This window comes from Nerophis ophidion, linkage group LG05, assembly GCF_033978795.1.
Source record: "Nerophis ophidion isolate RoL-2023_Sa linkage group LG05, RoL_Noph_v1.0, whole genome shotgun sequence".
Classification (NCBI taxonomy): Eukaryota; Metazoa; Chordata; class Actinopteri; order Syngnathiformes; family Syngnathidae; genus Nerophis; species Nerophis ophidion.
The window spans coordinates 75,463,741-75,477,462 of NC_084615.1; the positions used below are offsets into that span (position 1 = coordinate 75,463,741).

The 13,722-nt window shown below is 43.8% G+C and overlaps 1 protein-coding gene across 4 annotated transcripts in view; it reads right to left on the bottom strand.

Annotated features, from left to right (window-relative positions):
* gria3b (glutamate receptor, ionotropic, AMPA 3b) overlaps positions 1–13,722 on the bottom strand; it is a 420,593-nt gene that overhangs the window by 141,263 nt on the left and 265,608 nt on the right. For all 4 annotated transcript variants that reach the window (XR_009806959.1, XM_061901989.1, XM_061901988.1 and 1 more), the window contains one exon: positions 52–105. Coding sequence is in view for 3 of the 4 variants with exons in the window: in XM_061901989.1 (XP_061757973.1) it covers positions 52–105 (54 nt within the window). In the remaining variant the exon portion in view is untranslated. The remainder of the gene's footprint in view (positions 1–51; positions 106–13,722) is intronic.

Sequence of the window (13,722 nt, forward strand, 5' to 3'; positions counted from 1 at the left end):
TGTCTAATTAGTTTTGGGTGGATCCTGGTTCTACCTGCAATTGTTACTTACAAGGTTAGACAGAATGTAGTGGTAGCCGCGGCTGTTCTTCTCCAGGGCCACCACCTATGGAGGAAAAAAAATATCGGTTTAGTCAGCCATCCATGAACGTTTCAGAATGCAGTGGCATAAACCAGTGGTTTATGCAACCTTTTTTCAGTGAACATTTTTTTTTAATTCAAGTACCCCCTAATCAGAGCAAAGCATTTTTGGTTGAAAAACAAAGAGATAAAGAAGTCAAATACAGCACTATGTCATCAGTTTCTGATTTATTCAATTGTGTAGTGGTCTTTCTTGAACTATTTGGAGAAAAAGATGGAAAAATAACTAAAAACTTGTTGAAAAATAAACAAGTGATTCAATTATAAATAAAGATTTCTAGAAGTACTGTATTCTTCGGACTATAAGTCACAGTTTTTTTCATAGTTTGGCCAGGGGTGCGACTTATACTCATGAGCGACTTATGTGTGAACACATTACCGTAAAATCCATCCATCCATCCATCATCTTCCGCTTATCCGAGGTCGGGTCGCGGGGGCAACAGCCCAAGCAAGGAAACCCAGACTTCCCTCTCCCCAGCTACTTCGTCCAGCTCTTCCCGGGGGATCCCGAGGCGTTCCCAGGCCAGCCGGGAGACATAGTCTTCCCAACGTGTCCTGGGTCTTCCCCGTGGCCTCTTACCGGTTGGACGTGCCCTAAACACCTCCCTAGGGAGGCGTTCGGGTGGCATCCTGACCAGATGCCCGAACCAGCTCATCTGGCTCCTCTCGATGTGAAGGAGCAGCGGCTTTACTTTGAGTTCCTCCCGGATGGCAGAGCTTCTCACCCTATCTCTAAGGGAGAGACCCGCCACACGGCGGAGGAAACTCATTTCGGCCGCTTGTACCCGTGATCTTATCCTTTCGGTCATGACCCAAAGCTCATGACCATAGGTGAGGATGGGAACGTAGATCGACCGGTAAATTGAGAGCTTTGCCTTCCGGCTCAGCTCCTTCTTCACCACAACGGATCGGTACAACGTCCGCATTACTGAAGACGCCGCACCGATCCGCCTGTCGATCTCACGAATCACTCTTCCCCCACTCGTGAACAAGACTCCTAGGTACTTGAACTCCTCCACTTGGGGAAGGGTCTCCTCCCCCACCCGGACATGGCATTCCACCCTTTTCCGGGCGAGAACCATGGACTCGGACTTGGAGGTGCTGATTCTCATTCTGGTCGCTTCACACTCGGCTGCAATTCGGAATCGATTCTCTTTTTTTTTTTAAATTGTTTTTTTGTTTTTTTTTAATCAATCCAACAAAACAATACACAACAATACCATAACAATGCAATCCAATTCCAAAATCAAACCTGACCCAGCAACACTGCAATAAACAGAGCAATTGAGAGGAGACACAAACACGACACAGAACAAACCAAAAGTAGTGAAACAAAAATGAATATTATCAACAACAGTATCAATATTAGTTATACTTTCAGCATAGCAGTGATTTAAAATCCCTCACTGACATTATCATTAGACATTTATAAAAATAAAAAAAAGATTAGCTTGACAACACACTGTGTCCAATGTTTTCACAAAGATAAAATAAGTAATATTTTTGGTTCGTTTAATAGTTAAAACTAATTTACATTATTGCAATCAGTTGATAAAACATTGTCCTTTACAATTATAAAAGCTTTGAAAAAAATATATACTACTCTGCTAGCACAGGGGTCGGGAACATTTTTGGCTAAGAGAGCCAAAAAGCCAAATATTTTAAAATATATTTCCGTAAGAGCCATATAATATTTTTTTTAACACTGAACACAACTAAACACGTGCATTTTTAAGTAAGACCAACATTTCTAGAGTATAATAGGTCTCTTATTCTTTGTAATAACATTGTTATTCTGAAGCTAACTGGAGGGGGCGTGGCCTGAGGGCCTGCATCGAACTGGGATGTGCCAGGACCGGCTTCGAAATCAGGTACAGTTGTGTGAAAGGCCCACCTGGGCCTTGTTATCTAATCACCTGTCGCTCTGTTATAAGCGGCAGCCAGGAGGAGAGACTGGGTTGGGGCTGGAAATACAATTGCTGGAAAGCAACTGAGAGACTTATTGAAGAATAAAACAATATTGTATCCCTGAAACAGGCTCTCATGTCGGTGCTTGGTGGTCCGAAGAACTCCCAGGAGGGCAAGCCCCACACTAACCAATAATAAATAAATAACTTCTTACCATTAACGCAACTTCTTGAACAGGTGCGGTAGAAAACGGATGGATTAAAAATGCATGAGAATGTTTTATATTTTCAACATTATTTTAACACAAGTGGAATTATTCATTACTTATCGTTTTAAGCAACGTCAGCTCAGATTTATCCGAGAGCCAGATGCAGTCATCAAAAGAGCCACATCTGGCTCTAGAGCCATAGGTTCCCTACCCCTGTGCTAGCATGTCAGCAGACTGGGGTACATCCTGCTGAAATCCTATGTATTGAATGAATGCAGAATCATTTTGAATCGGAAAAATATCGTTTTTGAATCGAGAATGGCGTTGAATCGAAAAAATCGATTTATTATCGAATCAAAGAATCGATATTGAATAGAGGCTTCACGGTGGGAGAGGGGTTAGTGCGTCTGCCTCACAATACGAAGGTCCTGCAGTCCTGGGTTCAAATCCAGGCTCAGGATCTTTCTGTGTGGAGTTTGCATGTTCTCCCCGTGAATGCGTGGGTTCCTTCCGGGTACTCCGGCTTCCTCCCACTTCCAAAGACATGCACCTGGGGATAGGTTGATTGGCAACACTAAATTGGCCCTAGTGTGTGAATGTGAGTGTGAATGTTGTCCGTCTATCTGTGTTGGCCCTGCGATGAGGTGGTGACTTGTCCAGGGTGTACCCCGCCTTCCACCCGATTGTAGCTGAGATAGGCGCCAGCGCCCCCCGCCACCCCAAAAGGGAATAAGCGGTAGAAATGGATGGATATTGAATAGAATCGTGGGACACCCAAAGATTTGCAGCCCTACTATCTATCCATCTATCCATCCATCCATTTTCTACCACTTATTCCCTTTCGGGGTCGCGGGGGGCGCTGGCGCCTATCTCAGCTACAATCGGGCGGAAGGCAGGGTACACCCTGGACAAGTCGCCACCTCATCGCAGGGCCAACACAGATAGACAGACAACACTCACACTCACATTCACACACTAGGGTCAATTTAGTGTTGCCAATCAACTTATCCCCAGGTGCATGTCTTTGGAAGTGGGAGGAAGCCGGAGTACCCGGAGGGAACCCACGCAGTCACGGGGAGAACATGCAAACTCCACACAGAAAGATCCCGAGCCTGGATTTGAACCCAGGACTGCAGGAACTTCGTATTGTGAGGCAGACGCACTAACCCCTCTGCCACCGTGAAGCCCTCTATCCATCTATCTCTTCAATAAGTATATTTATGAAGGACTTCTTCCGAGGATGTTGTAGTCGTAATGATTTGTGCAGTCCTTTGAGACATTTGTGATTTGGGGCTATATAAATAAACATTGATTGATTGATTGATTGACTTTTGAATTGCTGCTATTTTTAGAATATCTAAAAAAAATCTCACGTACCCCTTGGCACAACTTCAAGTACCCCCATTTGAGAACCGCTGGCATAAACGTGTGGAAATGAAGCAGCGTCCGAAGAAGTAAAGCGAAGTAGCAGTCAGCTTTAAATGAGGCGCTCCTGATAACAGGAAAGACTCCTGCTCAGCATCCTTGAATCTTTCGACTCACTTTGAAGTTACTGTGCAGGAGTCACAATGGACATAGAGGGGAGGAAAATGTTGACATTTTTAAAGCAATTTACAGTGAGACAGTGAGATGCGCGCCAGGGATGTCGCTCCGCTTTGAAAACATCACACCTTTGCAGCATAAAAGCGTTTTTCAACCCACGCAGCCTGTCTGGAAATAGTAAGTGCGGTTCTAAGCCCTTTCATCGCCATGCTACCAAATCACACCGCTCTTATCCTACATGTTCCTCCTACAGTTAATTGCTTTGTTGATCGGTCCAACAGTGAAACTTCATGTGGCTCTGACCCTATTTTTCAAAAACATGCTGGGAAAGGTATGATCATACGTTAGCTCGAATTCTGCATGGTACCATTTACTGCACAGAACCCCATTCAGCAGCCGTTCTTAAGGACAAATTTTGTTCTTAGGCCCACTTACGAAGTTTTTTCACCAATGTTTTCTTCGCAGGGATTTGTCCGTAGCTAAGAACAAAATCTACGAGTGCTCCAGAACACTCTTAGGGTGGCCTATTTGTTCTTAAAAGGGAACATTATCACCAAACCTATGCAAGCATCAATATATACCTTGATGTTGCAGAAAAAAGACCAAGTATTTTTTTAACAGATTTCCGAACTCTAAATGGGTGAATTTAGGCAAATTAAACGCCTTTCTGTTTATCGGTCTTTTAGCGATGACGTCACCGAGGTAACACACCCGCCATTTTCATTTTCACATTACAAAAACCGGGTCTCAGCTCTTGTTATTTTCCGTTTTTTCGACTATTTTTTGGAACCTTGGAGACATCATGCCTCGTCGGTGTGTTGTCGGAGGGTGTAACAACACTAACAAGGAGGGATTCAAGTTGCACCACTGGCAAGAAATCTGCCGCCAGACCCCCATTGAATGTGCCAGAGTGTCTGCACATTTTACCGGCGATGCTAAGACAGACATGGCACAGAGATGTATGGATAACCTGCAGATGCATTTCCAACGATAAAGTCAATGAAATCACAAAGGTGAGCTTTGTTGATGTTGTTGACTTATGTGCTAGTCAGACATATTTGGTCGCGGCATGACTGCCAGCTAATCGATGCTAACATGCTACGCTAATCGAAGCTAACATGCTATTTACGCTAGCTGTATGTACATTTGAAACTAGATACCCACATTTAATGCAAAACAAACACTTACCAATCGACGGATTTAAGTTGCTCCAGTGTCACAAGATGCGAAAGTCCTGATCGTTTGGTCTGCACATTTTACCGGCGATGCTAATAAGGCAGCCATGCTATGGCCCACTTCATTAGGTACACCCATGCTAAGGCCGAATAGCGTCAATAGCTATTCGCTCAATAGCTTCAATTTCTTCTTCAATTTCGTTTTCACTATCTGCCTCCATACTCCGACCATCTGTTTCAATACATGCGTAATCTGTTGAATCGCTTAAGCCGCTGTAATCCGAGTCTGAATCCGAGCTAATGTCGCTATATCTTGCTGTGGTAACCGCCATGTTGTTTGTATTGGCAGCCCTGTATGACGTCACAGGGAAATGGACAGTCGCATCGCAAATAGCGAATATCAAGAACTTTAAAGCTTTTCTTAGGGATATTCCGGGAGGTGTTAAATTTTGAAAAATACTCCGAAAAATAAAACAAGCCACTGGGAACTGATTTTTATTGTTTTTAACCCTTTTGAAATTGTGATAATGTTCCCCTTTAAAGGGGAACATTATCACCAGACCTATGCAAGCGTCAATATATACCTTGATGTTGCTGAAAAAAAGACCATATGTTTTTTAACCAATTTCCGAACTCTAAAAGGGTGAATTAGCAATTTAAATGCCTTTCAATTGTTCGCGATGACCTTTCACCCGTGATGTCACAATGGGAAGCAATCCACCATTTTCTCAAACACATTACACACACAAGTCAAATCAGCTCTGTTATTTTCAGTTTTTTCGACTGTTTTCCGTACCTCGGAGACATCATGCCTCGTCGGTGTGTTGTCGGAGGGTGTAACAACACGATCAGGGACGGATTCAAGTTGTCTTATGTGGAGTGTGCATCATTAGCACGGCATGCTAATCGATGCTAACATGGCAGAAATGGCAAGAATGTGTGGAAATCCTGCGACTCTCAAAGCAGATGCATTTCCAACGATAAAGTCAACGAAATCACAAAGGTGAGTTTTGTTGACGTTATTGACTTATGTGCTAATCAGACATATTTGCTCACGGCATGACTGCCAGCTAATCGATGCTAACATGCTATTTAGGCTAGCTGTATGTACATTTGTAGCTATATTTGCATCCAGCCTTTCCCTCCACCCACATTTAATGCCAAACAAACACATACCAATCGACAGATTTAAGGTGCTCCAGCAGTCTAAAGATGCAATCATTGGTTAGAAGGCGATCGCCGAATAGCTTCAATAGCTATTCGCTCAATAGCTTCAGTTTCGTCTTCAATTTCGTTTTCGCTATCTGCCTCCACACTCCAACCATCCGTTTCAATACATGCGTAATCTGTTGAATCGCTTAAACCACTGAAATCCGAGTCTGAATCCGAGCTAATGTCGCTATATCTTGCTATATCTTGCTGTGCTATCCGCTATGTTTGTTTGTATTGGCATCACTATGTGACATCACAGGAAAATGGACGGGTGGATTTACAGATAGCGAAAATCAGGCACTTTAAAGCCTTTTTTCGGGATATTCCATGATGGGTAAAATTTTGAAAAAAACTTTGAAAAATAAAATAAGCCACTGGGAACTGATTTTTATTGGTTTCAACCCTTCAGAAATTGTAATAATGTTCCCCTTTAAGTGTGACAAGTTCCCTTACTTCTATTGTCTAATGTTGAATTAATATCATGGATAGATGGATAGATATAGTGAAGTGAATTATATTTATATAGCGCTTTTCTCTCGTGACTCAAAGCACTTTACATTGTGAAACCCAATTTGTAAGTTACAATTTTAAACCAGTTGGGGTGGCACTGGGAGCAGGAGGGTAAAGTATCTTGCCCAGGGACACAACAGCAGTGACTAGGATGGCAGAAACGGGGATCGAACCTGGAACCCTCAAGTTGCCGGCACGGCCACTCTACCAACCGAGCTATACAACCTCTAACGATACATAGATAGATAGCTAGATTGATGGATAGCTAGATAGATAAGCTAGCTAGCTAGATAGATAGCTAGATAGATAGCTAGATAGATAGATAGATAGATAGATAGATAGATAGATAGATAGATAGATAGATAGATAGATAATAGAATGAGCAAAATATAGACATTTCAAAATACCGTGCGCGTGCACACACACACACACACACACTCACACACACATACACACACACACAACGACAATACTTTTGATGCTATTGGAAGATGCCGCAGATGGTACGCTGGGGAGGGAGCGCATATTTGATGGCCATGTAGACCTATTTGCCCCAAGTGACAAATATTCATTGGAACGCTGCAGTCCCCCCTTTCTTAAACTTACGTTTACGTGCCCTTATATGGGGAATTAAGGGTGTTTACATTTGCATATTGGGCAAATAAGAGGATGATAGACACGCACGCGCTAACCATTTGACATTCAGAAACTTAAGAACAGCAGGTGGGAACAAATTGGGCGTTTAAGAACACGTCATGAATTTTAATGGACTCCTCTTGGGAAATCACTTAGGAAGAAAGATAAGAGGAAACATTAGGAACTTATTGCTGTACCATGAATTGATTTACGTGGACCCCGACTTAAACAAGTTGAAAAACTTATTCGGGTGTTACCATTTAGTGGTCAATTGTACGGAATATGTACTGAACTGTGCAATCTACTAATAAAATGTTCAATCAATCAAACGGGGCCCTCTGTTTGGAACCATGTCTGTTTTATTCTGCAGCCACAGCAATGTGTGTTTATAGCAAAATACGCATGTTTAAATTCTCTGTCCTTGTCTTTAAGCTAGACGTAAACAAAGGAAATAGGACTGAAGCAGTACATAGCTAATGAATTACACATCCAGGAACTGGAGATGATGAAACCAAAGTTTCAGTTTGCAGCTATACTCTATTATGTGTGGGAAGACTTTCAAAAGGGCTATTTTTGTCCCCTTTATGAGGTCACTGATGTTGGCCTGCTGGCTTACATGCACTCTTCTCATTGATGTTTCAAGTTCTTCCTCACCAAACTCATCCAAGCATGTCTTGCTTTGTTCACTTGAACACTTTCAGGCTATGTTCACGCTGCAGGGTCAGATGTCCAATTCCATTTTTTTTTTGTCAAATCCGATCTTTTTAGCGTAAATTATACATACAGCAATGTTAATATTCGGTTACATGTCCATCCATCCATCATCTTCCGCTTATCCGAGGTCGGGTCACGGGGGCAACAGCCTAAGCAGGGAAACCCAGACTTCCCTCTCCCCAGCCACTTCGTCTCTTTGTTTCCAGGGGATACCGAGGCCTTCCCAGGCCAGCCGGGAGACATAGTCTTCCCAACGTGTCTTGGGTCTTCCCCGTGGCCTCCTACCAGCTGGACGTGCCCTAAATACCTCCCTAGGGAGGCGTTCGGGTGGCATCCTGACCAGATGCCCGAACCACCTCATCTGGCTCCTCTCCATGTGAAGGAGCAGCGGCTTTACTTTGAGTTCCTCCCGGATGGCAGAGCTTCTCACCCTATCTCTAAGGGAGAGCCCCGCCACACGGCGGAGGAAACTCATTTCGGCCGCTTGTACCCGTGATCTTATCCTTTCGGTCATGACCCAAAGCTCATGACCATAGGTGAGGATGGGAACGTAGATCGACCGGTAAATTGAGAGCTTTGCCTTCCGGCTCAGCTCCTTCTTCACCACAACAGTTCGGTACAACGTCCGCATTACTGAAGACGCCGCACCGATCCGCCTGTCGATCTCACGATCCACTCTTCCCCCACTCGTGAACAAGACTCCTAGGTACTTGAACTCCTCCACTTGGGGCAGGGTCTCCCACCCAACCCGGAGATTGCATTCCACCCTTTTCCGGGCGAGAACCATGGACTCGGACTTGGAGGTGCTGATTCTCATTCCGGTCGCTGCGAACCGATCCAGCGAGAGCTGAAGATCCCGGTCAGATGAAGCCATCAGGACCACATCATCTGCAAAAAGCAGAGACCTAATCCTGCGGTCACCAAACCGGAACCCCTCAACGCCTTGACTGCGCCTAGAAATTCTGTCCATAAAAGTTATGAACAGAATGGGTGACAAAGGACAGCCTTGGCGGAGTCCAACCCTCACTGGAAACGTGTCCGACTTACTGCCAGCAATGCGGACCAAGCTCTGACACTGATCATACAGGGATCGGACCGCCACAATAAGACAGTCCGATACCCCATACTCTCTGAGCACTCCCCACAGGACTTCCCGAGGGACACGGTCGAATGCCTTCTCAAAGTCCACAAAGCACATGTAGACTGGTTGGGCAAACTCCCATGCACCCTCAAGAACCCTGCCGAGAGTATATAAAGCTGATCCACAGTTCCACGACCAGGACGAAAACCACACTGTTCCTCCTGAATCCGAGGTTCGACTATCCGGCGTCCCTTGGGAAATTTCACTGCAATAAGGCGCTTTTCACTTTGTCGACATGAAGAACATTTTTTTTTTAATTTTGGTGAATGTTGTCTGTCTATCTGTGTTGACCCTGCGAATAGGTGGCAACTTGTCCAGGGTGTACCCCAACCTTCCGCCCGATTGTAGCTGAGATAGGCACCAGCGCGCCCCGCGATGCCCCCGAAGGGAATAAGCGGTAGAAAATAAGTAGATGGATGGTAGCCATCCACAAGCTTCTAGCAAGCTTCTGGTTGAATTTTTGACCACACCTCTTGACAAAATTGGTGTAGTTCAGCTAAATATGTTAGTTTTCTTACATGGACTTGTTTCTTCAGCATTGTCCACACGTTAAGGTCAGGACTTTGGGAAGGCCATTCTAAAACCTTAATTCTAGCCTGATTTAGCCATTCCTTTACCACTTTTAACGTACGTTTGGGGTCATTGTCCTGTTGGAACACCCAACCGCGCCCAAGACCCAACCTCCGGGCTGATGATTTTATGTTGTCCTGAAGAATTAGGAGGGAATCCTCCTTTTTCCTTGTCCCATTTACTCTCTGTAAAGCACCAGTTCCATTGGTAGCAAAACAGGGCCAGAGCATAATACTACTACCACCATGCTTGACGGTAGGTTTGGTGTTCCTGGGATTAAAGGCCTCACATTTTCTCCTCCAAAAATATTGCTGGGTATTGTGGTCGAACATCCCATATTTAGTTTCGTATGACCACAGAACTTTCCTCCAGAAGGTCTTACCTTTGTCCATGTGATGTCAGATGAAATGAACTATATTAGCCTACTATCAAAGGCTGACCCAAATTTTCGTTGACAGAAATGTGTATTTTACTTTTCATCCTACACTTTTTTGCAACATTGAAAGTCATTTGTAAAATGAAGGCTTCTCACAGGATGAGATAACTCCTGGAAAATATTATCCATCCATCCATTTTCTACCGCTTATTCCCTTTGGGGTTGCGGGGGTAGCTGGTGCCTATCTCAGCTACTTGTCCAGGTACACCCTGGACAAGTCGCCACCTCATCCCAGGGCCAGCATGAGCTCAAATATACGTACCTACAAATGAAGCATACTGGTGCAATACGTGCATACAGCTAGCCTATTTAGCATGTTAGCATGGTCTTGGATCCGCTTGAACTGAACTCTCGCAGCTGTGTTGGAGCCACTATGGATTGAACTTTCACAGTATCATGTTAGACCCGCTCGACATCCATTGCTTTCGGTCCCCTGGGGGGGGGGGTTCCCACATCTGAGGTCCTCTCCAAGGTTTCTCATAGTCAGCATTGTCACTGGCGTCCCACTGGATGTGAATTCTCCCTGCCCACTGGGTGTGAGTTTTCCTTGCCCTTTTGTGGGTTCTTCCGAGGACGTTGTAGTCGTAATGATTTGTGCAGTCCTTTGAGACATTTGTGATTTGGGGCTATATAAATAAACATTGATTGATTGATTGAGCATCGATTAGCCTGCTGTCACGCATTGACCAACTATGCCTGATTAGCACTCCAACAAGTCAATAATATCAACAAAGATCACCTTTGTTTGTTCACGCACAGCATAAAAAGTTTGGTGGACAAAATGAGAGAAAGAAGGAGTGGCATGAAGTTAAAGTGCCAATGATTGTCACACACACACTAAGTGCGGTGAAATCATCCTCTGCATTTGATCCATCCCCAAAGGGGAGCAGTGAGCAGCCGCGGTGGCCGCGCCCGGGAATCATTTGGTGATTTAACCCCCAATTCCAACCCCCTGATGCTGAGTTCCAAGCAGGGAGGTAATGGGTCCCATTTTTTATAGTGTTTGGTATGACTCAGCCGGGATTTGAACTCACAACCTAACGATCTCAGGACGGACACTCTTACCACAAGGCCTGCGTCGGACAAAGTGGTACATGTAAACAAACTACGATTAGTTCAAGGATCTCTGATATTAGTAGGACAAAACGGTGTCAGTAAAGCATCTATAACAAACAGTGGGATTTCTAACAATTAGGAAGGTTTGTATCATTGTTTGTTCTCCTACAGAAAATATATACTTCATCATTTTTCATTTTCACACATCTCTGAAAGAGGTCCAGGGAGCCGCTAGGGCAGCTCTAGAGAGCCGCATGTGGCTCTAGAGCTGAGTTTTTGATTGATTGATTGATTGATTGAAGCTTTTATTAGTAGATTGCACAGTACAGTACATACTGTAAGAGGGGGGGGGGGGGGGGGTTGCCCACATCTGAGGTCCTCTCCAAGGTTTCTCATAGTCAGCATTGTCACTGGCGTCCCACTGGATGTGAATTCTCCCTGCCCACTGGGTGTGAGTTTTCCTTGCCCTTTTGTGGGTTCTTCCGAGGATGTTGTAGTCGTAATGATTTGTGCAGTCCTTTGAGACATTTGTGATTTGGGGCTGTATAAATAAACATTGATTGATTGATTGATATTCCGTATAGCGGCATAGCTCGGTTGGTAGAGTGGCCGTGCCAGCAACTTGAGGGTTGCAGGTTCAATTCCCGCTTCCGCCATCCTAGTCACTGCCGTTGTGTCCTTGGGCAAGACACTTTACCCACCTGCTCCCAGTGCCACCCACACTGGTTTAAATGTAACTTAGATATTGGGTTTCACTATGTAAAGCGCTTTGAGTCACTAGAGAAAAGCGCTATATAAATATAATTCAATTCAATTCAATTCAATTGACCACTAAATGGTAACACCCAAATACGTTTTTCAACTTGTTTAATTCGGGGTCAACGTTAATCAATTCATGGTCGGCAACCCAAAATGTTAAAAGAGCCATATTGGACCAAAAATACAAAAACAAATAAGTCTGGAGCCACAAAAAATTAAAAGCCATATTACATACAGATAGTGTCATGAGATATAAATTGAATTATGAGGACTTAAAGGGAACTAAATGAGCTCAAATATAGCTACAAATGAGGCATAGTAATAAAATATGTACATATAGCTAGCCTAAATAGCATGTTAGCATCGATTACCTTACAGTCATACAAGGACCAAATATGTCTGATTAGCACTCCACACAAGACAATAACATCAACAAAACTCACCTTATAAGTTTGGTGGACAAAATGAGACAGAAAAAGAAGTGGCATAAATCACGTCTTAGAAAGTCGGAGAAAGTTATACATGTAAACAAACTAGGGTGAGTTCAAGAACCGCCAAAATTAGTAGGACAAAACGGCGCTCGCCAAATACTCGAATCCGTGAAGCATGTTTAATATAAACAAACAGTGTGCTTTATAGCAATTAGGGAGGTTTGTGTCATGTTTGTCCTCCTACAGAAACCAAATTGAAACACAAATAATGTTTTCCCCTCATCATTTCCATTTTTAATATTTTTTTGAAGAAACTCCAAAAAGCCACTAGGGCGGCGCTAAATACCCGCATGCGGCTTCAGAGCAGGGGGTTGCTGACCCCTGCTCTAGAGCATACTTGCCAACCTAGTGGTAGCTGGGGTGTATATTGTAGCGTCCCGGAAGAGGTAGTGTTGCAAGGGGTTCTGGATGTTTGTTCTGTTGTGTTCATGTTGTGTTACGATGAAGGGGCGGCATGGCATAGTGGGTAGAGCGGCCGTGCCAGAAACCTGAGGGTTGCAGGTTCGCTTCCCACCTATTGACATCCAAATCGCTGCCGTTGTGTCCTTGGGCAGGACACTTCACCCTTGCCCCCGGTGCCGCTCACACCGGTGAATGAATGATGAATGAATGACTGGTGGTGGTCGGAGGGGCCGTAGGCGCAAACTGGCAGCCACGCTTCTGTCGGACTACCCCAGGGCAGCTGTGGCTACTGATGTAGCTTACCACCACCAGGTGTGAATGCTTTGAGTATCTAACAATAGAAAAGCACGATATAAATCTAATTCATTATTATTATTGTTATGTTCTCCAGAAATGTGTTTGTCATTCTTGTTTGGTGTGGGTTCACAGTGTGGCGCGTATTTGTAACAGTGTTACAGTTGTTTATACCGCCACCCTCAGTGTGACCTGTATGGCTGTTGACCAAGTATGCATTGCATTCACTTTTGTGTGTGTGTAAAAGTCGCATATATTATTCAAACCAGTGTTAATTTTGACAGCAAAATTTGATTTAGTTTTCGTCACAGTCTTTTGACTAAAATGTAATTTAGTTTTAGTCATAATTTAGTTATTTAAATTGTTTTAGTTTTGGTTTAGTTTTAGTTGACGAAATATCATAAGATTATAGACTTATAAACTGTAAAAAATATATAAAACTGTTACTTTGAAAACTGGCAGCTCAGTCACCCAAATTTTACACTAAAAGCAGTTTTTTGTTTTTTTACAGCATATAAAAAAATTTAA